At 47.2% G+C, this 25,198-nt stretch overlaps 1 protein-coding gene and 1 long non-coding RNA gene across 8 annotated transcripts in view; one reads left to right on the top strand and one right to left on the bottom strand.

Annotated features, from left to right (window-relative positions):
- BCAR3 (BCAR3 adaptor protein, NSP family member) overlaps nucleotides 1-25,198 on the top strand; it is a 222,219-nt gene that overhangs the window by 165,835 nt on the left and 31,186 nt on the right. The window contains exon 1 of one of the 7 annotated variants that reach the window (XM_012176531.4): nucleotides 653-847. The exons of 5 other annotated variants lie outside the window; for them this stretch is intronic. In XM_012176531.4, coding sequence (XP_012031921.1) covers nucleotides 764-847 — 84 coding nt within the window. In that variant the 5' untranslated portion in view covers nucleotides 653-763. Of the gene's footprint in view, nucleotides 1-652; nucleotides 848-20,809; nucleotides 20,888-25,198 lie in introns of those variants that run through there. One more of the 7 variants, XM_060411947.1, reaches the window with a different exon arrangement.
- Nucleotides 653-24,926, bottom strand: LOC132659386 (uncharacterized). Its single transcript, XR_009599781.1, has 2 exons — nucleotides 19,865-24,926; nucleotides 653-16,435 (listed from the first exon to the last, which is right to left on the bottom strand). It is a non-coding gene; the product is annotated as an uncharacterized LOC132659386 (long non-coding RNA).

The following is a 25,198-nucleotide window of genomic DNA, read 5'->3' as shown; positions in this document are numbered from 1 at the left end:
AAGGAGGGCACACAGCCTGTACCCCATCCTCCCAACAGACTGCTGCACAGCCAGGTGGGGAGGGCAGGGCTACGCAGGGTGTTTGCTGACAGACTTGCTAATTAAACACCAAAAGGCAATATTGCTTTGCCAATAGAGATGGCTGTGCCTGCGTTATCAGCTGCAAACTGGCTGCCCAGGAGCATCCTAATTAAAAATAAACAGTTCTGGGGGGTGGTCCGGGAGAGTCGCGGGTTTCTCAGGACCTCTAGCATCGCTCCCAGGGGAAAGTCACACCCAGGTCGCCTTCGGGTCCTTGTCTCAAAGGAGCCTCTCTCTCATCATGGAGTGGTGCGATGTGTGCTTCTTGAACGCCCAGGTCCTGGGGTGACAGGCAAACAGACACCGCCCCTAGGAGCAGAGTGCCTGGTGCCTTCAGCCCTGGGGGAATAATGATTTCTGCTGGGTCTCTAAATTGAGGGGACAGCTAAAGCCCAAAGCCTCTTCTGAGAGAGGTTAGAATTTCATCAGAAAGCGAGTCTGGTCACATGAGGATTTCTGGCACCGAGTGCATGGCAGGCTGGACACCCGCCTGCCAGAATTGAGCGAGTGGATCGTATTGGCTTCAGCAAAGAGGGAAAGTCCCAGCCTGGCCTGGGAGAAGGAGCAGCTCACTCCTCCCTGCTCTGCACAGCTGCTGCGGCAGGACTGGGGTGTCACGCCGCAAGACCCTTCTCGGTTAACCCTAAAGAGAGTGTGTGGTCCAGGGACTGAAGATTGAAAGATGCCTAAGGAATGCAATGCCTTCCATGCCCTCTCGGCCGCTCTATGCTGCTTCTATCACCGCAGGTCTTTCCTTGGAGTCAAGGTAGGTGTGGTTAGAAATAAGAAAGAGCTGAAGTTCTCTGGGAGGGCTTGAAAGCACTAGGAAAAGTTGGCAGCCCACTGGCTCTAAAATCAGAGGCACTTGCTCTGATGGATGGATCTTCACAAGCTCCTAGTGGTATGTCTCCCCTGCAAGCAGGATCGGGCCACACAGAAGGGGGCACCTTGTCTTGCTTAGCAAGAAAGCTCTGTTTTTCAGGAGACTTTCCATTTCCTTGGGCTGAGATTTTATACCAACGTAGCTCAAGAGTATTTTGTCTTTCTTCTCTCTCTGTCTCTGCCTGTCTTCCCTTGTTCGTAATAAATGTGAGATGGCTGAGCCCCTCTCTTCACTTACCCTGCTGCTCCCTTATGTCAACGACGTATAGAAGTACAAAAACCATCAAATATCTCCTTTGAAATCAAAGTCATGTTCCAAAACATTTTCGCCTTCAGAACTTTTTTTTTACTGCTCCCGTTTTTAACCTTTGTTACAAGACATCAGTACCCAAGGTTTTGCGTAATATGTCAATACACTATTTATTTTGATAAAAATATTCAACCTCATTTGACTATTTCAAGACCAAGCCTCTGTTCTATTGCCCACCTGTGACAACACTTAAGAATCCTGTTTGGTACAGGCTGTTGTTGATCTAGGGGCTTGTCTGCCTTGGGAAATCCTGTTGGCCCTGGCAGGACAGGGGACCTCATTTATTCATGGGAAATAGGAATAAGAAAGCTCTCAAGGAATTCTTCCCACCCTGACAGCACAGCTCCCCCTCCTGAGGGACTGACTTATTCTGTGCTGTTGAGAAAGCTACAACAGGAGAATTTAACAGGAAACCCTGTTCAAGGCAGAAAGAGCCCTTTGTAGAAAAGTATACACTGAGAAGAGGAGAGGCTTCTTCATATTTTACTGCTCTTTTGGAGTATTTCAGAGTAGATTTCTAACCATTCTGCAAAGTTCGTTTCTGTCTCTTTGTCAGGGATTCGAAGGAGAGTGAGTAGTCATAGGTTAAAAGTGTTTCCTCCCGCATTTGAAAGTGCCTTTCTATCCTGGAGCCCAGTGGGGGTGATGAGGACCATGTGGTTTCTGGCCTAAATATGGATCGTTCTGGTGTGGGGCAGATGAAGTCATGCCATTAACAGTATTTTAAAGCTGTCGGAGATAGACCAGGAGGTCCCAAAGGGAATCGTGCACGTCAGGGATTGGCAGTAGGTTTACCCTCTAATAGAAGTCCTCCCATAAGCCAACTTCTGCTAATTCAGTAAAGTGCAACTCAGCATTTGGTATATTAGGAAATAACCCATAAATATCTAGGTCTGGGTGGTGAGGTTCTGTTTGGAGACCCCTGTTCCTCTGCAGTTATTTCCTCTAGGACCTGCACAGAAAGGCCACAGTAACATGGGGTTGCTGTTGTTCAGTTGCTAAGTCGTGTTCCACTCTGCGACCCCATGGACTGCAGCATGCCAGGCTTCCTCTATCCTCCACTATCTCCAGGAGTTGCCTCAAATTCATGTCCATTGAATTGGTTATGCCATCCACCTGTCTTATCCTCTGTCGCCCCCTTCTCCTCCTGCCTTCAGTCTTTCCCAGTATCGGGGTCTTTTCCAGTGAGTCTGCTCTTCACATCAGGTGGCCAAAGTATTGGAGCTTCAATTTTAACATCAATCCTTCCGATGAATATTCAGGGTTGATTTCCTCTAGGATTGACTGGTTTGATCTCCTTGCTGTCCAAGGAACTCTCAAGAGTCTTCTCCAGCACCATAATCCGAAAGCCGCACTTATTTGGCACTCAGCCTTCTTTATGATCCAGTTCTCCTATTTGTCACTGTCCTCTGGCTTCCCCCCCACGGTCACTCCTGGTGACTGACTATGGATAGAAACACCTTCCTTCCCACCTGGGCTTCCTCTCCCACCGCTGGTTTGTAGCATCGTCATAGCCCAGAGAGAGGGCCTGGTCTGCTCACTCACCAGAATCTGAAACCTTCAGACCCAGCTCAAGGTTCCCCATTGACCCTTGGTATGCATTTCCCTATCTTGTTTTACTTAGAAAGTTACCTGGGAAAGAAAATGCCCCTGTGCTTAAATCCCTCCTCCTGCCAGTGTTGCCCCAGAGATAATGCTGCATCGCTTTATTGGCTCCCACTTTAATTAGGGGTTTCAGGTCCTGCCGCTCATAATTAGTTTCCATTGTAATTAGAGTTTCAAAATTAAATTGGGATTGATTGCCTGATAGCAAAGCGGAAATAAAGCTCCAGTTCTTGACCATGGATGCTGCTTGTCTTGGCATGAATTTCTCATACCAAAAATAACGCTGCAGTAGCCATGGTAACTTTCCATTTGGTCTAATCCATATCATCTCTGGAGAAAGTAGAATGTTATTAATAGTGTTTGTTGTATGGGAAGAAAACTAAAAATATAAAAGCTCCTTCATCACATAGGAGACCAAACACACGGGCGCTTTCAGGGAATAAGATCTTATTTGCAGAGATGATGCAGAATTTCATTTGTGTTTAAGGGCCTCATGTGGACTTGTATACAAAGGTCCTGGAAAGGAATTAATTGGCAGGCCAGGAAGGAGAGGAAGTCAAGGATATGCAGGCATTGCTGGTGCTCACAGAGTTGAGACCATGTCAAGGGTCATGGCTTTAACCCAGCCCAGAAGGGTTCACATAAGGCACTCATTTCACAAAAGACCACTGCATCTCGAGTAAGGAAAGGAAAGGATGTTTTTGCTTATACCCAGTAGAAAAAGAGTTCGCCGTGAAGATATTCCAGATCCATGATGTTAGTGGAGCACATTCAAGTTTGAAAATCCCCAAATGTCAAATGTTGTAGCGTTTTCATGTGTAAGCACTCTGTTAGGTGGGGCGGCAGGTGATGAATGACAACTGAGGCAGGCTCCCGCCTTTGAAGGACTTCCCGCTAGAGCGTTAGTCCACAGTGTCATCGGTTACATTTGCAAAAGGCTTTCTGAGTTCCTTCATGAGTTATCTCACTGGGGTCTCAAGGCAAGCTGAGTCAGGCAGGGCAATCGTTTATCTTTTTCCACGGAGGAGAGGCCAAGGCTCAGAGAAATTCCCTGCCCCAGAATCGTTTATTGGAGAACAAGGAGTAGAAATCAGGTTTCTGTGGCCTCAAGCCCAATGTCCTGTCTTCAATACCATGCGTGCTAAGTCACTGTGGTCATGTCCAACTCTTTGCGACCTCATGGGCTGTAGCCCACCCAGCTCCTCTGTCCATGGAATTATCCAGGCAAGTATACTGCGGTGGGTTGCCATGCCCTCCTCCAGGAGATCGTCTCGACCCAGGGATCAAACCTGCATCTCCTGTAGCTCCTGCATTGCAGGAAGATTCTTTACCGCTGAGCCACCAGGGAAGCCTTCTCCAATACCATAGGAAGACCACTGAACGTGGAACAAGGTAATTTTGTCCCTGATAGTACTTCAGTTAACAGTTGAGAAAGAATAGCATGAACCTCAGCTTTTCAGGAGAGACTTCAGGGAGACACAGAACTGGTCTTCACATACTAGATCTCCCTCCTAGGGCAGTGGCCAAGCCACCTTTCTGTCCATAGAGCACTGCAGAGGGAATCTGGGGGAAGCACAATAGAGCCCGCTCCTGGAACTGGCCGTGGGGACAAACCCCCGTTTCTTCTGGCCCCTCTTGTCTCTGATTCTCCTTGCATGTGGGCAGGGGAACAGGAGCTGAAACTTGCCACCATATCAGTGGCTGCTCCTGAGGAAGGTAGGTGAGATTGTACAAGAAACTTCAGGGGAACCAGAGACAGGAGTTAACCTTGCAGGTGCAGAATGTGTTGTTGTTCAGTCACTCCGTCCTGTCTGACTCTTTGCAACCCCAGAGACTGCAGCATACCAGGCTTCCCTGTCCTTCACTGTCTCCCGGAGTTTGTTCAAACTCATGTCCATTGAGTCAGTGACGCCTTCCAACCATCTCATCCTCTTTTGCCCCCTCCTCTTGCCCTCAATCTTTCCCAGCATCAGGGTCTTTTCCAGTGAGTCAGTTCTTCACATCAGGTGGTCAGAGTATTGGAACTTCAGCTTCAGCATCAGTCCTTCCAATGAATGTCCAGGGTTGATTTTCTTTAGGATTGACTGGTTTGATCTCCTTGCAGTCCAAGGGACTCTTAAGAGTACTCTCCAGCACCACAATCCAAAAGCACCAGTTCTTTGCTGCTCAGCCTTCTTTATGGTCTACCTCTCACATCCGTTTTGACCGCTGGAGAAACCATAGCTTTGACTACCCAGACCTTTGTTGACAAAGCAGTGTCTCTGCTTTTTAACACACTGTCTAGGGTTGTCATAGCTTTTCTTCCAGGTAGCAAGTGTCTTTTAATTTCACCTTTCTGAACATTAACAGGGAGGCTGGAGTAGGGAATCAGAGGATAAATGAATCGGTAAGTCTCAGCTAACCAGTCACTAAAGTCCAGTGGCACTGGTCTAGTCAACAAGAAGTTATTGTTACAAGGCAGTGGATTTTAAGCATAAATGTTCCCATACGGAGGTGTGACTGTCTTTGTAGCCACGAAGTTCCGTGTAGTGGGAAGTGCTTAAATTGTGGTATTGCATTTTGCTTTGTTTTAGCTCATTTCCCTTATCCCTGAAAAAAGTATCCAGAGCCTCTCTATGAATATGCATTATAGCCTGAGGTTTCTCAACTGCCCATCCTTGGAGAGTTGGGTCCTCAGAGCTTGCTTTCATTGGGAGCTGCCTTTCTGTGTCAGAGTGAGCATGATGGAGGGAAGGTCCTGCCCATTGTCCCTGTGGCCCATCTCTTGGTCTGTCTGCTGTTGTGACAGTGTGCATACTGCCGAAACATCCCAGTGTTGACAGTAGCCTCAGTTGCCTTTGTCATGGAGCTGTTGCTCCGTCAGCACACACTGTGCGCGGTAGAAAAAAACCACTGGGGAAATGTCTAAGTGACTCAGCCCCTGCTTGTGGTGGTTGGTAGTTGCTCTTTTCTCTCTCCTGCCCTCCAAAGGAAGGAACGAAAAAAAAAAAAAAAAGCCTAGCACAGCTTTTTAAAGAAACCTAAATGTATTCCCTTGGCATCTGGAGGCTGCGGGAATCTGGTTTCAGTACCAGGGGAAGGACATGCCTGACAGAGTCTGGGTCCCAGAGCCCCCTGCACCACAGACCCCGGAGCTTGGATCCTGGCCGAGACCTTTGTTTTTGTTGGAGAGACGTGGGTGGGAAGCAGACACGAGACTGGGATCCTGGGAAAATTTTGTTAGCGGGTCGGTACCTCCAGGACAGCAGATAGATGAGGCTGTGCCTGACTCTGGGGAGGATGCTGGTGAGTAGGGGGCACTTGGGCCACAAAGGTCATCACGCACCATATATGAGTGGGCCGTACACGGAGGGCTCAGGCCTCTGTTGCTGGGTTTAAAGATTCTTCAAAGACAGATGTGGGGCCTTCCAGCGGATGCACATTTTGGACATCCCTGGGGGTATCAGAGGAGACTTGGGCTGTCCTGATTGGGAGAGGTGGGGAGTGCCTCCTGGGGTGGACACTCCTGTAGCATCCCTGACCACATCTGGGTTTTCAGGGTGTGTCCACAGCCCCGGAGCTACTGTTGGAATCTGGCTCCAGCCATGAGAATGTCACGGCCTATTTTTCTAGCTTATGAAAGAGCTATGATCAGTCTTTCAGTTTGTGTGGAGAACTCTAATATGTGTGCATTTTTACAAAAGCGCATGTACACAAAGAACCAAAAAGCTAGCATTGTTTAATTCTAGTTGGGATTTGAGGGACCACTGAGCCAACTTCCCACTCAGAATTCATCTACTCTCCCCACCCCCATGCCCAGCATGTGTCTCGAGGGCCTGTGGGTGCTGGGGAGACAGTGAAAGTTTCTGTCCTAAAGGAGCAATTCTGTGTCCGGTCAGGGAAACAGACATGCAGGCAGCTCTCTCCAAGGTACATGGTGATGCAGGGGCAGGGAGAAGTCACAGCACAATGTGAAATGCTGGGCAGAGGGATTAACCCAATTTGGGGTCAGGGAACTTCCTGGAGGTGGCAACACTGGGCAAGTCTTAAAGGAGTGGTAGGAGGAAGACACCCCGGGGAGAAAAAGAACATCAACACAGGACTTCAGGCTGAAGCTAAGGAATGGAAGGAGATGAGGCCAGAGAAGAGGTCCGCCCACAGATGGTACAGGGCGGTGGGGAGCCAGTGCATGCTTAGAATGGGGAGTGGGTGAGGGTTTGGGTGTCAGCCTCCCGTGTGCAGGATGACTTCAAGGAGTGTAACCAGAGTCTCCACTGACTCATGCTGCTGTCCTTGAAGCCTCCCATCAGCTCTGCTTGTCCTTGCTCAGCTCACTCATATTTTCCTCCCTCCAGCTTCTCTTTAAGCCTGTTTCTAACACTCATAGTAAGATCCTGTTTCTAACTCCACAGCAGCAGCTCAGACCATCAGGCAGGATACTTTTCTGTCTCCACTGCTGCCCCCACAAGCTGCAGCTCTATCCATGTGTGAATCCATGATCCTCGCTTCCTGCCTGTATCCTCCGAGGATGAAATGTCCCTCTCCCAGTCCACGGCCCGCCCTGCCACCTGTGCCCATGACCACCCCCTTTCCCAAAGAATCCTCAGGCTCCTTCAGTCTGTCCCTTTTACCAGCACTTTCCTCTTAGCTCCAGTCCTCCCTATTCTAAAAGTAATCATCATTTCGCTGTCTTCCTTCCTGGTCCCTGGCTTCCTCCATCCAGAGAGCTGGTTAACACAGTCTCTGCTTCCTCACTTCCTACTGGCCACTCAGCCCCCTTTGACCTGACCAGCGGCCTGTCCTCGCCAAGTCCGGTGGCTGCTGTCCAGTTCTGACGCTGTTAGAACTCTCTGCTGCACTTGGCACTGTTGGCCGTCCCTTCCTGGAAGTCTGCTCTCAACCTCTAGGACAATGCACTCTGCTTATTCTTCCTAGATCCTTCCCGACCCATCATACTCTGGTGTTATGGACTGAATGTTTGTGTCTGCCACCCTCCCCCCATTCATGTTGACACCCTAACCCTGATTATGATGGTATTAGCAGGTGGCCCCTTTGGGAGGTGATTAGGTCAGGAGGGTGGTGCTTTGGTGATTGGGATTAGTGCCCTTATAAATAAAGGGGAGCCATGTGAGGACACAGCAGGAACATGGCCATTTATGAAGGAGGATGCACTCTCTCATCAACCTCTGAGTCTGCCAGTGCCCTGATCGTAGACTTTCCAGCCTCCATAACTGTGAGAAAGAATGTTTTGTGCTTATGCCACTCTGTGATATTTTTCTTACCAGAGCTAAAAGGGACTAAGATGCTTTCCTTCAGCTTCTCTTTCTAGCCTGCCTCTTAAAAGCCAGTGTCCCCTGCCCTCTTCTCATATTCCCTCTGTAACTCATATCTTAGGGGGCATTTGAGATAGCACACCCGCTCTGCGCTGAGGATTCTCAAGCCCTTCTCCGCACCTGGTGAGCCGCTCCATCCAGACAGCTCAGGATGTGCATCTTCACAGACTTGCCCGCCGCTCGCGCTTCTGCACTGGAGTCGCCGGCTCAGTCATCTTCCAGTAGCCCCCATGTCTCTTCTCCCTCTTCATCTTCCATGTCTAATCAGTTATAAGTCTTCATGACTTTACTGCTAAACTCTCCTCTCACATGCCCCTTCCTCCTTTCTCTGCCACCAGTACTGTACTAGTCTAGGTCTCACTGTCTGTTTTTTAAAAATATTTACCATTTTATTTTTAAAATTTAAAAACAAGTTTTTGCTGCATCAGGTCTTAGCTGCAGCACGAGGGGTCTTTCGTTGTGGAGTGTGGGCTCCAGAGCACATGGGCTCCGTAGTTGCGGCACGTGGGCTTGTTTGCCCCGAGGTTACGTGGAATCTTAGTTCCCCAGCAAGGGATCGACCCTCCTTCCCCTGCATTGGAAGGTGGATTCTTAACCACTGGACCGCCAGGAAAGTCCCTCATTACCTCTTACTGCTTGGAATTCTGCAATAACTTCCTAACTGGTCATCTGGCCCTGAAACTTCATAGGAGGTCATTTCATTACCCTGCTATTTGACATTTCCTAAGACGGGAGGTGTACTGCACCCTAAAGGCAATAATACATCCCCACATTTGAAAACTCTAATTACTAGAAAGTTGTTCTGTGTATTGAGTCAGAATCTGTGCCCTGCAATGTCCAGCTATTATTATTCCTCAGTTAAATGGGTGTAAACCCTTCAGATGCATGCTTTTCCCCCTCCAGCATGTCTATTTGAGGCCAAATTAGTTGGTATGAATAGACACCTAGAAATAAGACAGGAGAGAGTCTGGATTCATTTCTCTATGGAGTTGAACCAAGAATGTGTGACCTGTCGTCTTAGGATGAGAACACCTCAAACCTTTGTATATGTCAACACAGCCCTCATGTTCCCCACATCCTTTCTGTACAGACTAAACATGTTTAGTTCTTTGTATATTTTGGGGGACTTGGATGCTAGTTTTCAGGCAATCCTTTACTGCAAAAGTCTGAGTGAGTCTCGAAAATTCACGGTCTTGGTCATGTTTTCTGTTGTGAGATGTACTTATTCTTGCTACCTCTAACTCCAAGGACATTGTATGATTCATGAGATATGAGTTGTATTGTATCGAGTGTCTTGTTCCTCTAAGTCCAGCTGCTGTTTCCCTGATCCTGCCCATGACGTCTAACATGGTGTTCGTGTTGTTTTTTTTTTTTAATGATGAGTTATGTGGGTGTCAAGACGTTTGAATTCCTCTGAGAGAAATATATATACCTTTAAAGTGGCATGCATATGACTTGTATATTGGAAACCATAACCATAACGTTGATGCTTGGCCGAAACCCATTTTGTGATGAATCATTTAGTTTTACTGAAAACCTACTATATACTTAGCTCTGATATATAATGCACTTTCAGAGACAGTTGTTAGTCATGAGCTATTTTGGAAAGAGAGAATTTGGAAAGTCATTTATTCCGCACCCCACACTGAAAGGCTTTCTGAATCTTTGAATGTTTCTCCACGTGTTTGGCAGATCTCACTTTTCCTCCAGTTACATCTCCTAGTGTCTTTCAGTCACAATGCATTTTGTTTATTCAGTAATGCCTCATTCATTTGAGGTGAAGTAAGGAAAGGATAGAATTTGGGTTTGGGGTTTGTTTGTTTTTGTAACGGATTGTATTTGAATTGACTTGTATTTTCTGATATTCTTCTCTAAGAGCAAATAGGGTATCCATTTGGTGTACGGCTGTGTTCCAAGTCACTCATAATTTGAATTAAGAGGTTGAATTAACAAGCTTGAGTTACCAATGGTGAGGTTTCTGGTTTGGCTGTCTCTGCATCCTGAACTCTGGTCAGTTGGTCTCCAAACCCTTATCCTGGGTCTGCCTTAGCCAGGGAAGTCTGTTTTTCATTCTCCATAGATGTTAAAAAAGCACTCCTCTTACTGAATGGAATCTCACTGCCAGACTGAGTGATTAATATTTTCCTTGCATTGTCTTATTTAGCCTGTGTGCCAACCCTAGGAGAGAGGGGGCTATTATCAGAAGTCACTTGAGGACATGGTTAAAGGGAGCAAAGCAGTTAGAGGAGGTTTTCATCAGTTGAACTGGTACTCGGCTTTTATTTGGAGCCCTTCATATCACTGACCCAATAAATGATTAAGTGCGACCAGGGACCTCCAGCCTTCATTGTAAGTGGGGGCACATCGGACTTCTCACTGGGAGGAACCAGAATACAGGGCTGCCGCATGGGGGTTACTTGGATGTCTGCTCCAGGAAACCATCATCTAAATTTGATCTAGAGGGGAGGGTACCCTCTGCAGCTTTCAGCAGGGCTGGATGCTAACAAATGGCATGTTGAAAATCTCATCATGTTTCAGTGTGTCTATTACCAGGGAAAGGTGAGACCCCCTTGGAGCTGAGCACTGAGTGAGCCCCTGAGTAAATAATGCTTTGTCAAAAGGGTAAGAATCGTGATGGGCAAACCCACTGGGGCTGGGTTGTGGAGGGTGGTGTGGGGAGCTCTTACGGTGAGTGCATGGGGCGAGTTCTTTCATGTGCGAGTAACCTTTTGAAGGAAGGAAGAGCCATTTCCTTGCTGGATGTGCTGCATTCTGTCACACTCAGAATTCCTCCTGCCGTTTTCAGACCGAAATCAGTCTCCTTCAGTGAGAAATAATTTTCAATCCCTCGGTGTTTCATCAAAATGAAATTGAACTTCAAAAGCAATAGCTTCATGATCTAGCAGGATGGGAAGGTGTTGGGGGAAGCCTTGCCCAGAGAATGATTGGGGATAAAAGGCAACAGGAGTTTAACATCAAAGGGAGCCGAGGGTACCAATCGGAATGATTCTAGTGTAATTAGTTTGGAATGGAGGATTAAGTTACTGCTGCCTGCTTAGTGGGTATGCCGGTTTAAGGCTCCAGTCTGCACAAATTAAAATGAAAACAGTCTTTTTCATTTACACACATGGAAAGCAGAATTTTAGTGGGAATTTCTCAGAACCTTGATAAGCACAGAGGTCCACAGATATCCTCTTCACGTTTCTTATTCATGATTTCTGAGCCTCTTTTGATAAGGTTTGATAATGAATAAAATGAAATCTCTTGGACTTGGCCTGCGGGATGGGAAGGTGGGGTTGGCATTTTCCTTTCTGTGTTAAGAATCTGATGGCCCCTGTCTCATCCTTTGTCTGTGAAAAGGAAAATCACCCAGAGTGAAAAAAAAAATAAAGCATCTTAATTTAACAGCAAATTGCAAATCCGTTTTTAATGGCACTGGAGGATCCAATGTAAAGTGTGATAAATTGCTCAGGTTTAATTATAAAATGGGAAAACGGCATCAAAACCCATCTGTAGAATCTTTGCTGAAGATTAGATTCTTTCTAGGATTTAGAAAAGAGAAATTTGTATCACCCAGGAACTTGAACATTAGCATCAAATTAAGTGAAGGGATTTGCCACTGATTCCTTTCTCAGAAGGATCCAGCGGCCCTCACTGACCTCTGATAAGACAGAGAACAGTGAGAACTCCAGCAGACCATCATGTGATTTACTGCTGTGCATTCCCTTCAGATGCCTCGTCTCCTCAGAGGCTGTAGCCCAGGTCAGACCATGGGGTATTTCTTACTCACATCTGCGTCTCCCCTCCAGTCTAGCCTGGGAGGAGCACAGTGGACACTCGGGAAGTCCTTGAGTTTCATTGAAGGCACAGTGTTCCAGTGACTGTCAAGTTCTTAAGACTACCTGCTTGTTTCTGCAGAACTCTGGCCAATAGGATGAAGTATGTGAGGGTTAGGAAGCTGCCCCCAAAGACTGCTTCACTGAGCTTTAATCTCAGGATTGAGAAGAGTGGGCTCAGAGGCAAGGGGCCCAAATGAGACCAGAGATCCCCATTTGTCAAGAGCCCAACACCAAACAGGCCGAGAGGCCCCTGGGACAGCCCAGGGCCTTTCCCACCAGCTTGTAGCGTACCTTTGTGTGAATTAGAATAAGGCACTGCTTCCCCAAGACACTCTATTGCCATCTGCCGGGCAATGGTTGTGCACAAATTTTCGATGGCTGTGCGTGAAGGGCCCCTCCTTAGATATCACGTTCCTGTGTCGCACACGTCCCTGAGCCAATGGCCAGGCCACCACTGTGTGCCCACCACTGTGCTGGGCCAGGCCGAAATGCCCAACTGCCCATGGCACTCTTTGCTTTGACCTACCAAATAGACTTAAAATTTGAAGTTAACATTTCTTCTCTGTGGACTTCTAGTTGCAAAATTAAGTGTTTTCTTAAGTAGAGACTTTGGTTTTAGTCAGTTATTAGAGGGAGAAACTGTATTTGTCTAACCTAGCGCCCCAGTGGGAAAAGTTGGATTAGTAATTCAAGCTTTTCTTCACTTATTTTTGGATTATAATAAAATATTTCTGGGAAAGCCATGAAAGCCAGCAAGTGTCAATCAAAGGTGACCCAGAAACCAGTATATGAATTGTTTCGTTTCAAGGTCTTGGGATTGCCAACAAGCCCCATCTCGTTTCCTTCCATTCTACCTCGGATTGAAACAGCTGAGGGTTTGTACTAAAAACTGTTAGGCCTGAAACTGGTGGAGAAGTGGGTTTTTGTTTTTCAGCCTGTGGTTAAGGTTAAGAGTGCAGAAGTAATTGGGATTTATTCATTCCGTGCCTTCATGATCAATTTATGCTGGTTTTCAATGGTAAAAATACCAGTTGGATCTCTGAAAGCCCTTGATATACTTTGGAATGTGGTTATAAACTGGCCCACTGCTTAAAATTCAGCCCAAAGCAGTGGTTCAAAGGCGCCAAGTTTCTGAAATCTCCAAAGTATCTTATTTTTAGGTGGATTTACTTTATAAGACAGTCCTTGGTGAGGCTTCAGAATACTCCAGTAAAGGTGATCGACAGTGTGGCTTTTCCAAGGTAGGGGAGCTCCACCTCTTCGTGTGTTTACAGCCTTTGTTAGGGATCCAAATGGTGCAGCCATCACATCATCACAAGCAGGAGTTCAGCGCATTCCAGATGAGGATCTGTCTACCTGGACGCCTGTGTTGCCCTGGCTCCAGCCAACTTAGGGACAGTGCATGGAAGACCCAGAGGGGTTTCCCACCAATCCGAGGACATCGTCTTTGCTCAGAAATGAGACCAGTTTTACTTGCAGTGAGACTGATACTTTTGTTTGTGATCGTAATTTCTGGATGAGACCTGTGGAGTTGTTTGGTTGAACCTGGCGAGCAGCCTGGACTGCTGTGGATCTCTCCCTCAGCTGAGAAAATCATCCCTGTGCAGAAGAAAGAGACTTTTGTTTGAGAGCCTGATAGCCTTCTGGCTGTTGTGGCCTGATGTTCTAAACTGGGATAGAATAGCCCAGAAACTCCCTCCCTCCCTCTTCACTCCCTCGCTCCTCTTTTCTTGGGCACATTCCTGTCCATCCTCCCTTTTTATCTTAAGCAAGTCAATTCCCAACCTTGATCACAGAATGAATGACTAGAAAATCATCCTGATCTTAAAAATTCAGCAAAAAACCATGTTGGTGACTAAGCCGCCTGGGCCCCAAAGGACACGTCATCTCTGTACCAGGACCTCTCGGCCCTCGCACAAAACACACAGCTTCCCTGCGCTCCAAGGCTGCTTCCGTGTCCTGCGTGCTGTGGACGTGTGACTGGCTGGAGCAACTGCACGGGTGTGTTCATACGGAGACACATGCCACCAAGGGACGGTGCCTTCTTCCCAGTGATCAGTGTCACTCTGCACAGATGGAAGCATTTAGCGGCACTCAAAAACCCAGCAACTATTAATTGGAACTGAAATGAACAGAATAAACACACCTACACCTGAGTAGAAATTGGTAGTTTTAACTCCTAGCTTTTTTACTCCATTAGAGCTAAATTCTCAAAGATGAGCTATCTCTAAAACCTTCTGATGGATTGTACAATTCTTTAAAAAAAAAAAAAATTCTTTAGTGGGTGAAGCAACTCTATTTTTGTAGCTAAGAGGCATCTTTAAAGGGGCTTCAAATTCTACATTGTTCCATATGAGCATATACTATGTACTAGGCACGCTGCCAGGTCCTTTTTTTTTTTTTAAATGCCAGGTACATGAGGTCAGGTAGCCCAGTGAAGTGGGTACTAATACCCCCAGATGTAGACAGATGCAAGTTAAGAGAAGTCTAGAAAGGTGGCCAAGATCATCTGTTGTTTTTCTTTCTTCCAGTTTTATTGAGATATAATTGACATACAGAACTATATAAAGTGTACGGCATAATGATTTGACTTACATACATCATGAAATGATTATCGCAGTAAGTTTAGTGAACATCTATCATCTTGTATAGATTTAAAAAATAGAAAAAATGTATTTGGTTTCCTTGTGATGAGAACTCAGGATTTACTCTCAACATACGTGTTAACATTTGTAACATACATGCATATGTGTTCAGTCACTCGGTCGTGTCCAACTCTTTGCAACCCCATGGACTGTAGACCGCCAGGCTCCTCTCTCCATGAGATTTCCCAGGCAATAATATTGAGGCAGTATTAATTCATCATGTTATACATATATCCCTGGAACTTATTTATCTTGAACTTTCTGATTGCCTTCATCCAATTCTCTCTCCCCCAACCCTGACCTCTAGTAAGTACAAATTTGATCTTTTTTTCCTATGAGTTTGTTTGTTTTTGAAGTACAGTTGATGGATATTTCACTATGTTAATTCCTATTATGTAACGTAACGATTTAATATTTCTGTACATTCATATGATTACCATGATAAGTTTAGTTAGCATCTGTCAGCATACAAATATATTGCCTAATTCTTGACTGTATTCCCCCCACTGGACATTTCATCCCCTGACTCATTTATTTTGCAACTGGAAGTTTGTCCTTCTTAATCTTCCTCACCTATTTATCTCCTCCCCCAGCCCCACTCCCTTCTGTTTGTTCTTTGTATCTATGAGTCTGTTTCTGTTTTGTTATGTTTGTCCCTTGTTTTGTTTTTTAGATTCCACATATAACTGAAATTCTATGGTATTTATCTTTTCCTGACTTATTGCGCTTAGCATGATACCCTCTGGGTCCATCACGTTGTCACAAATGGCATGGTTTCTTTTTTTTATGGCCGAGTTATACTCCGTTGTGTATATATGCCAAGTCTTCTTTATTGACTCGTCTACTGATGGGCACTTGGATTGCTTCCATATCTTGGCTATGGTAAGTAACACTGCAGTGAACACAGTGGTGCATAATTTTTTTCTAGTTAGTGTTTTTGTTTCTTCAGATAAATATCCAGGAGTGAATTGTTGAATCTTATGGTAGTTCTGTTTTAAATTTTTTGAGAAGTCTCTGTACTGTTTTCCACAGCCTCTATACCCATTTACATTTCCATCAATAGTGCACCAGGAATCCCTTTTCTCCAACTTGTATTATCTGTTGTCATTTTGGTAATAGCCATTCTGATTGGCGGAGAAGGCAATGACAGCCCACTCCAGTACTTTGCCTGGAAAATCCTATGGATGGAGGAGCCTGGTAGGCTGCAGTCCATGGGGTCACTAAGAGTCAGACATGACTGAGCGACTTCCCTTTCACTTTTCACTTTCATGCATTGGAGAAGGAAATGGCAACTCACTCCAGTGTTCTTGCCTGGAGAATCCCAGGGATGGGGGAGCCTCGTGGGCTGACGTCTGTGGGGTTGCACAGAGTCAGACACGACTGAGGTGACTTAGCAGCAGCAGCAGCAGCAGCGTTCTGATTGGTGTCAGGCGATGTCTCATTGTGGTTTTGGCTTACATTTCCCTGATGATTTGTGATGGTAAGCATCTTTTCACGTGCCTGTTGGTCATCTATTAGGTCTTATTTGGGAAAATATTTATCTTGATCCTCTACCCATTTTAAAAAGTCAGGTTGTTTGGTTTTTTGCTCTTGAGTTGTATGAATTCTCTGTATATTCAAAATATTAACCCCTTATCAGATATATTGTTTTCAAATATCTATTTAGCAGGAGCCCTTTTCATTTTGTTAATAGTTTCCATCATTGTGCAAAAGATTTCTAGTTTGATGCAGTCCCATTGGTTTTGCTTTTGTTTGCCTTGCCTGAGGAGGAAAAAATTATGAAGACTGATGTCAAAGAGTGCACTGTCTATGTTTTCTTCTAGAAGTTTTTATAGTTTCAGGTCTCACATTTTAAGTCCTTAATCCATCTTGAGTTTATTTTTGTATGTGGTGTGAGAAAGGAGTCTCATTTGATTCTTTTACACGTAACTGCAGTTTTCCCAACACCATTTATTGAAGAGGTTGACTTTCCCCCACTGTATATTCTTACCCCCATTGTCGTTGATGAATTGCCCATAAAAGCGTGGGTTCATTGCTGGGCTCTCTATTGCGTTTCATTGACCTATGCCTGTTTTTCATCACCTGTTCTTGACCAGCCTTCAAACTCTTTCTTTTTCTCCCCACCCAGTGACAAGGGAGCTGCCACATGGAGGGCAAGAAGGCAAGCAGGGTTCCAGGCAATAAGTGGTTACTGGACACACGCTGTGTGCCAGTCCCAGGCTAGGCTCTGGGAGCTAGAGACTAGTGAGCCGTGGCCTCTGGCCCCCAGGAGCTCAAGCCTGGCAGAGAGCCTTGGCCCCACTGTGCAGTGTGTGACAGGGGATTCCCTGCCCCCTTGGATGGAATCAGACTAATTCAGTGTGGCCTTCAAGGCCCTGCCTCCTTGTCCGTCTCTCTAGCCTCTCCCCATTCACCAGCCTGGGCTCCAACCAGGCTGCACAGTGGCGCTTACAGAGGAGTTGCTGTTTCTGGACCACAGGACGAGAGTACGGAGGAGGGACGTAAGAGAATGTGTGTCTGGGAAGTTGGGGAAGGTCCCAGTGACCAGGGCCCTGGTCAGTGCACCTCAGAAAGGGAGCTCACGGCCAGATGGAGAAGGGCATCTCTGGCCTTTGGATTTTATCTGTAGAATACCGTGACCCTTGGGAACATGTGGACCCTTTAAATCAAGTCCAAACAACTTTAATGCCCCAAATCTGCTGACTTAAGGGCCTCCTTGGTGGCTCAGTGGTAAAGAATCTGCCCATGTTGCAGGAGACCTGGGTTCGATCCCTGGGTCAGGAGGATCTCCTGGAGAAGGGAATGGCGACCCACTCGGGTATTCTTTCCTGGAGAATTCCATAGACAGAGGAGCCTGGCGGGCTATAGTCCATGAGGTCGCAAAGAGTTGGACACGACCAAGCTACTAACACTTTCATGGATTCCACCGCAAATAGCAGTGCCCTTGTGCATTCTCCCCATCAATGAAGCCTCTGCCACTTATTTCTGGAGACCCACAAAGATGTGTCCACTCATGTATCCATACCTTCTCGTGACCTGGGCCTTCTATCGAATTCAGACCTGGCTCCCAATATGAGATATCAGTATACGGCCAGGGTGGTGCTTTAGCTCACGGGGCTGTGAGAAATGTAAAGTGTTCAAAGCTCAGGAATCTGGGAGGAGAGGGCAGGATGCATGTCTGTGTCCCTTATGGACCAGGTCTGAGCCCTGGGAGAGTGCAGACCAGATGTAAGAAGCCCGTCTGCGGGGAAGAGGGGTTGGGAGAGCCTGTGACTCATGTCAGCCCTGGTGGGGCACCCCTTGACTAAAGTCCCTGAGCAGGAATTATAGAAGTCTGTGGTTTTGTAGGCGGCGGTTGTACCACTGGACCACGGAGATAGGGAAATTGTCAGGAGGCGATTGTGAAGGTTCAGGGAGAACAGGACAGGGTAACTTTCATGGGGATTAGAATGGACCTTAGTGAGAGGGAGAATCAGGAATTGCTTGATCAGTGGAAGCCAGTTCTGAGGGTTCTCATGTGAGTAATGAGGGGAGAGGAGGTGTCAGTGTCTGGGGGAGGGGGAAAAGAGCAGGCTTTCCAGAGAAGATGAGTTCTGTTTATCCATATCGACATCTGAGCTCTGAAGTGGATTCTGGTAAATATCCTACCACGGCACCAGCTCTAAAGGCTGGAAATGGGGATCTGGGCATCATCAGCACCTTTCAAAAGACTGAACTGGCCTTGTGCCACTAACCCCAGCCCCTTCCAGTCCCTTCTGCTCACTGCAGCCAGATTGATCTGTCTAAAAGCATCTCTTTCTTTGTACCTGTTGCCATCCTGGGCAGAAATTGTCAACAGCCCTCACTGTCTGGAGTGCGGAGGTCTAAGCCCTCAGCCTGCAGTGCCCCTCTGTCTGATCTGTCCTATCCCCACCTTCCTGGGTCAGGACTGCTCTGGTGACAAGTGACAGGAGTCCAGTGCAAACTAACTGAGGTCACAGGGGAGTTTACAAGTTGATGTAGTCCCCTGGGGTTAGGGACACGCATGCTGCTGGACACTTGCATCTCTTGCTCCTCTTCTCTTCCCACAGTGATTTCATTCTCCCGGCCCAGTCTCATCCACACTGTGGGTCAAAAAATGAAGCAACCTCCGTGCTTCCAGTCTCGTGATGGTTTCAGAGCAGGTGGGGTGTCGTTTACTCAGTTCACGTAGGAAGATTCCAGGAAGAACTCTGACTGGGCCAGCTTGGGTCAGCCAGCAGTGGCCAGGGAGGTAGGTCTGGACCACATACTTGGAGGAAAGCTAGAGCTCTCTTGGCGAGGAGAGAAGCGATGTTGTGACCGGATATCTCTGCCTGCTTCAGCCCTCTCCACCCCAACCAGAACCTCAATCTGATAAAGCCCAGGTGCTCTTAGCTCAAATGCCCAAAGCACTCTCCTTCTTCTCAAGTTTTACCCTCAAGGGCCAACCCTGATATCCTATCCTCTCCTTCTTCCTCCCTATCCCATAGGGAGCCCTTTTGTTGCAGAGGAAAATCAAAGGATCAACAGGTGGTGTAACTTCCCCCAGACTAAGGAGCTGGAAGGGCAGGGGTAAGAATTCAGTGCTCAGGGATGTGTTGACCATTCCCTGTGTCGGCTTCTAGGAGACTGTGCCCTCGTGAGGGTGGCCCCAGGCTTCACTGCCCGCCAGCAGCCTGTGCTGTGCTTGGTCACTCAGTTGTGTCCGACCCTTTGCAGTCCCATGGACTGTAGCTGACCAGGCGCCTCTCCCCGTGGGGATTCTCCAGGCAAGAATACTGGAGTGGGTTGCCATGCCCTTCTCCAGGGGATCTTCCAGACTCAGGAATTGAACCGGAATCTCCTGCATTGCAGATGGATTCTTTACCAGTTGAGCTATCTGTCAGTGGCCCCACGATGGCGCCTCACAATCTTTTCCTTTCCACACACAGCTCCCAGCCTGGGGACATGGTCTTTCCATGACCTTGCACAATTTAAAATTCTGTGGGAACTGGGAAGCTTTTCTTACAGGCAGGGAGAGAGTAAAATAAATATTAATTATAATGCAGATGCCATCTTTTTCTAATCCTCTCAACTGTCTCCTACACACAAATGAGCTGCTCTGGGCTTTTCCCACCCATTGCAATTGCGGTACACACACCTCCCTCATCCCCCCCCCCCCCCCCCCTCCTCCCCCACACACACACTTACGAACAAACGCAAACCTCCTGAGAGGCTGGGTCCCATTGTTATGCCTGATTTGAAATGCAGGATCACACATCACACAGGCCTCTCAAGACCCGAGCTGTTCCTCCCCTGGCTGGACCAGCTTTTCTTCCTCGAACTGTTGAAATGTAGGTTTCCTCGTTAATCGAGGTTCCCAGCACGTCGGCGGAGCTGGCTCTGTGCCTCCAGAATGTGTTTTCCAAGCATCTCCTGGGCTCCAGCTGTTCCAGCAAGTCAAGACCAGACTTGCCTGCCATGTGAGGCTCCAGAGATGTGCATTCCAGATTAGAGTGATTTTCAGAGCCAACCTCAGCAAGCCAGGACTAGTCCTGGCCACAAAACTGGACCACCTGGGGCAGGTGGACAGTGAGGTTCTTAAGAGGACTGAAGTAGACAGTGGACACGTGGACGAGTACCAGGCTGCTTTCCTCCCAGATACCAGCTTGCCCTCTTCATCATGGCTGTGCATCAGACTGTAAACATCTCAAACATAAACCTTCCATTCTAGTTAACCAGAATAGTGTTCTGATATGTCTATAAAAACCATTAACAGTGCTGTCTGTGTACCACGGTGAAAGTGCTTCACAGATATTGATCCATTTCATCCTTATCAACCTCTCATCATACATTATTATCCTCATTGTAAAGACCGGGAGCTCTACAGAGAGGTAAAGTCACTTGCCCTAAGCCACACAGCTGGTGAGTGGCACAGTGGCCTGGGGATGTACTGGGCAGGCTGGCCGGAGCTCTTAAAGGCTGTGCTATAACATTCATTGGTATTAGGGTTATGGAAATGCCAGCAATAGGAAAGTAGTAGTTAGACTCAGATTTCCATGAGAAGCAACAATTATAGTAATTTATGAACTTTCCAGCTACTCTTCAGCGTGGTTGGATAGTTGTGGACCTCATCCATTCCTTTCTTTGCCGTAGTTATCAGCTTACCTGCCTCTCATCTCAGACCCCAATGCTAATGACTGGGACCAGATGAAGTTTTAGAAGTGGAGCCATGTGAGTGGGTAATTCTGACACAGTAGTTACTAAGCCCTCTCTCCCCCTCTCCCTCCTTCTTCCTTTCCTTCCTTCCTTCCTTTTCTTTCCTGATCAAGGTATGCTTATTACTTAATTTACGTACACAGCACATTTTCTTATACCCTTCCGTCCCCCTCCTAAAAATAAGCAACTGCTCTCAGATCTCTGATGGATCCAACTCAGGCAAGATGTGGAGTAGAAGATGTATGTCCAGACTGCCTCTTACTGTTATGGGGGCTGTGAGTGGGATTGGTCCCTAGAATGAACCTGGTAAGGCTCGTGGGCAGAATGTTCTTGATCCAAAGCCTAGCATCTTCCCTCCCTCTGGAAGTTGTGCCCCAGCTGCTGTGTGTGGAGGAGTTCAGGGTGGCCAGAGCCTCTGCTGGTGCAGAGAAACCCAAGTCCCTTGTCTCTGGTCTCCCCTACAGATAAGAGGCTTGAGAGACAAGGAATCAGACTTGTCTTCTTGGAATGAAGTTCAAAGTTAAGGACAAATGGAGAATCTGAGCCTGAAGAAAAAGTTGTACAACTATAAGGTGGTCATTAGTAACATCTATAGCATCTGTTTGAGAGACTGATTATTCCTGATTATTTCCATGCTGTCTCTGTCTGGCAGTTGAAGAATGTAAAGTCCAAAGGGCTGGGGAGCAGTGCGCTTCTGTCCAGTGTAACCCTCCTGAGAGCAGAGCTGAAGTTACACTTGCTTGGGTGTATGGTGCCCACTGCAGACTGAGAATGACTAGCGTCCAGCCAGTCTTTGAAACACAGTGAATTCAGAAGATGTGTGTGGAAACACATGTGAAAGAGCTGGAAGAGATCAGCCTGGAGAGAAGGCTGTGGGGACTCACCCAGGTGTGAAAGATGTGCTGTGTCCTCCCTATTTTCCCAAGATCGGAAGCTGTCGGAGGGCTTGGACCTGCCCCTCATTCAGTCTCTCACGCTGCATTCTCAGCTGTGCACAAACTGTGTATGAGGGACAGCTTCTCTCATCTAGGCTCTCCTTAGAAGGTAATTTAAGGAAGGGCGGGAGGATTCATTAGTAGTATCAGTTAGAGTTTCAGAGGACCATGCAAATAGGAGAAAAACCAGGGGGTTCAGGATGGGGGACACATGTACACCCATGGCTGATTCATGTGAATGTATGGCAAAAACCACCACAATACTGTAAAGTAATTAGTCTCCAATTAAAAAAAAACAACAAACATTGCTGAGATACTGCTGTGTTACCTTGAATCACTAGAATTTACTTCGTAGCCAGTAAGAGCCCCAAATTATCGATGGCGGCATTTCAGAAGAAATATCAAATGCCTGCCGGATGGGAGCAGTTACATGGAAGGGTGCGCCGTTAGCAAAGGTTCTGATGTCTGGGGGAAGCCATCCGAATTCTGCCAAGTGTCGCAGGTCTGGTCCCCAAGGTTCTGTTGTCTGGGGGAAGCCATCCGAATTCTGCTAAGTGTCATGGGTCCGATCCCCAAGGTGCGCAAGCAGCAGTCACAGTGCAGTCAGATGGGTCCATTTTGCCAAACTTTCTTATATGGTCACCCCTCACCACCCATGGGGTTGCTAGCTGATCAAAATATTTACCCACAGTGGCAAAATCAGAGTCACCAAGGTCAAGAGTTCATAAAACAGGCACTTGAGAAAAATAAAATATATGATTAAAACTACAAGTGAAAGTTCTAAAAGGAATCCTCCCTCCAAATAACCACTGTTTCATCATGAGGGTGATCAGTCACCTGTGGGTGACTTTTGAATTGCCTCTTCGGTTGTTTGGGAGACACTGCCCACGTCATCTGCTGAAGCAGACGCTCCCCGCAGCCCACCTGGCTCCTTTTAATGCGGTGGAACCAGCCCTCACCAGCTGGAACTAAGGAGCCCTTTGCAGTTCTTGCTCACTGTGGCTCTGTCTCCCCCCTCCCCTCTCCCCTCTCTCTCCCCATCTCCCTCCCTTTTCCTTCTCCTCCTCCTCTTTTAAAATACAAGTCTAGACAACTGTATAACCTCCTGACTTTTCACAAATTATGCAAGAGCTTAAGGGCTTGTTTTTTGAAGTCTGGTTTCTGTCCCAGATTATTTGAGAGGGTCAGTCTTTCTGATCTTCTCTCTCTAGGTACCTCCCTAGAGTGCCCTGCCTCTCGAGTCCATAGGGGGAAGAGAGCAGTAATTGTGGACTTTCCTCTAAGGACTTAGGACAGAAGTTAACAGAGCTGATTTTATATTTTTGGTAACAAGTGTGAACAATATTATCTCAAAACCTAGAGTAAAAGATTGTCATGTATAAAATGTTAAAAACAGCTTTGATATTGATGAGATGCTGAGAAGGAGAGAGAGGGTGAGGGTGGTGGGACATGGCCTGGATGTTGGGAATCAGGGAGCAAGGGGAATGCAAACAGAAGTATGGCAATAGCTTTAGGGGTTAGGGCAAATACAGCTTCAGTGGAGGGTTATGCAGAGGATGGGAGCTGCTGGTTGCTGCATTTTCAGGGCTCAGGACAAGGGATTTAGGCTGGACATACAGATTGCCAGGGTGGCTAAATAGAGGCCTGGGTCACAGTATCAGCCAGGATTTAACTCAGCTGCTAGTGACAGGAACACTCAAAATAACAGGCTTAAAAAAGAGAGGTTACATGGAAGACCTGGAAATGGGCAATCCAGGGCTGGGGTGTTGGCCTTACTGCTGTGAGGGACCTGGGCTTGTTCAGGCCTTCTGCCTGCCCCACCCTCACCCCAGTTCCTGTGGCTTGGCTTCTTCCTCATGGTCCAGGATGGTGTTGCAGCTCCAGCCATCACATCTCAGCTTGCAAGTCCCACCAGAGTGGCAGTTTATCCTTCTCTGGCCAGAACTTGGTCATGTGGCCGCACCTCCCAGTAAGAGAGGGAGATTGAGGACTATCATCCTGTAGCTGTATGGCAACACACCCAACTATAACAGGGTTTCAGGTAATTTGAGAGGAAATAGAACTTTCATAACTAAGAAAAGTCACAGGCCTTCTTCATCTTGGGTTATCTGTTCATTCAGTGAGTAGGGGGTACCCCACGTGTTCATGCACTTCTCGAGGGCAACAGCGAGGCAGGCAGATGGGCTCTGGTCTCGTGACGCTGATTATCTAGCAGGAGGTGAGACAGACAATAAACGCATAGCACATGTGGCCTGGTTGACAACCTACATTCTGTACTCAAGTCTTCCCCAGGAGCTCTCTTCAGATGTACCTGTACATAATTAATGATCGAAGCCGACAGTGTCAGACATCACTGCTAATGCCTGCGGGCGCCATGGGCAGCCTGCATCAGCATCGCTTTGATAGGAATTCAGCTCATCCATCAAACACTCCCGAGGGCCTGCACTGTGAGGAGTGGAGGGGAAGGGGAAGGGGAGAAGTAAATAATTAGTAAGCCAGATCCTTACCTCGAAAGCAGCTGGGGACGCATTCTGCTGCCAGAGCCCTCATGGGTTGAGGATAAGAATCCAGCAGTAAAATCCCAAGTCTTTTTCTTCTTCTTCTTTTTTTTTTTTTAATTTTATTTACTTTCTTTTGGCTGTGCCAGGTCTTCATTGCCGTGCGGGCTTTTCTCAGCTGCACTGCTCCAACGTCTCATTGCAGTGGCTTCTCTTGGCAGAGCGCAGACTCCAGGTGGCGCAGGCTTCGGTGGTTGAGGTCCTGGGTTCTAGAGCGCTAGCTCAGTAGTTGTGGCACGTGGGCTTAGTTGCTCTGCGGCCTGTGGGAACTCCCTGGGTCAGGGATCAAACCTGTGTCTCCTGAACTGGCAGGTAGATTCTTTACCACTGAGCCACCAGGGAAGCCCCCAGGTCTTTTCCTTGAGTAAAGGCAGTTTGGGGGCTCTTTCCTTGCTAAGGTGCAGGGCAGAATGATGAGGATAGTTTTGTGAGTCCTACAGACTTTTGAAGCCAACCTGGGAAAATTGAGAAAATACAAGGACATGCGCATGACCTTTTCCTTCTTGTATGACCTTCAGCCATAGTCCCTGAGCCTGGTTTTGCTAGGAACCCGGCAGGTGTCCAAGTTCAGTTCATATGTTGTAAGTGGGTGTGGGTTCTAAATTAAACCCCAGTGAGCGCTACCCACCCAGAACTCCTGTCCCGGCCGCTGGACAAAGACCTAGAGATAGTGATTCTCAAACTGCCTGAAGGGAAGAGTCAGTTCTTTAAGTTTCAATTTCCAGTCTGTTATAAAAAAAATATTAGAAAAATGAAATTAAAATCACATACAAAACACAAACTCCGACTTCTGTTAGTAGATGCAGGAGACATTACTCTGTTCAATTGCTCCA

The sequence above is a fragment of the Ovis aries genome, chromosome 1, assembly GCF_016772045.2.
Source record: "Ovis aries strain OAR_USU_Benz2616 breed Rambouillet chromosome 1, ARS-UI_Ramb_v3.0, whole genome shotgun sequence".
Taxonomy (NCBI): domain Eukaryota; kingdom Metazoa; phylum Chordata; class Mammalia; order Artiodactyla; family Bovidae; genus Ovis; species Ovis aries.
The sequence above is the reverse complement of the archived record's forward strand: the minus strand, read 5'-3'. Positions and strand labels throughout refer to the sequence as shown.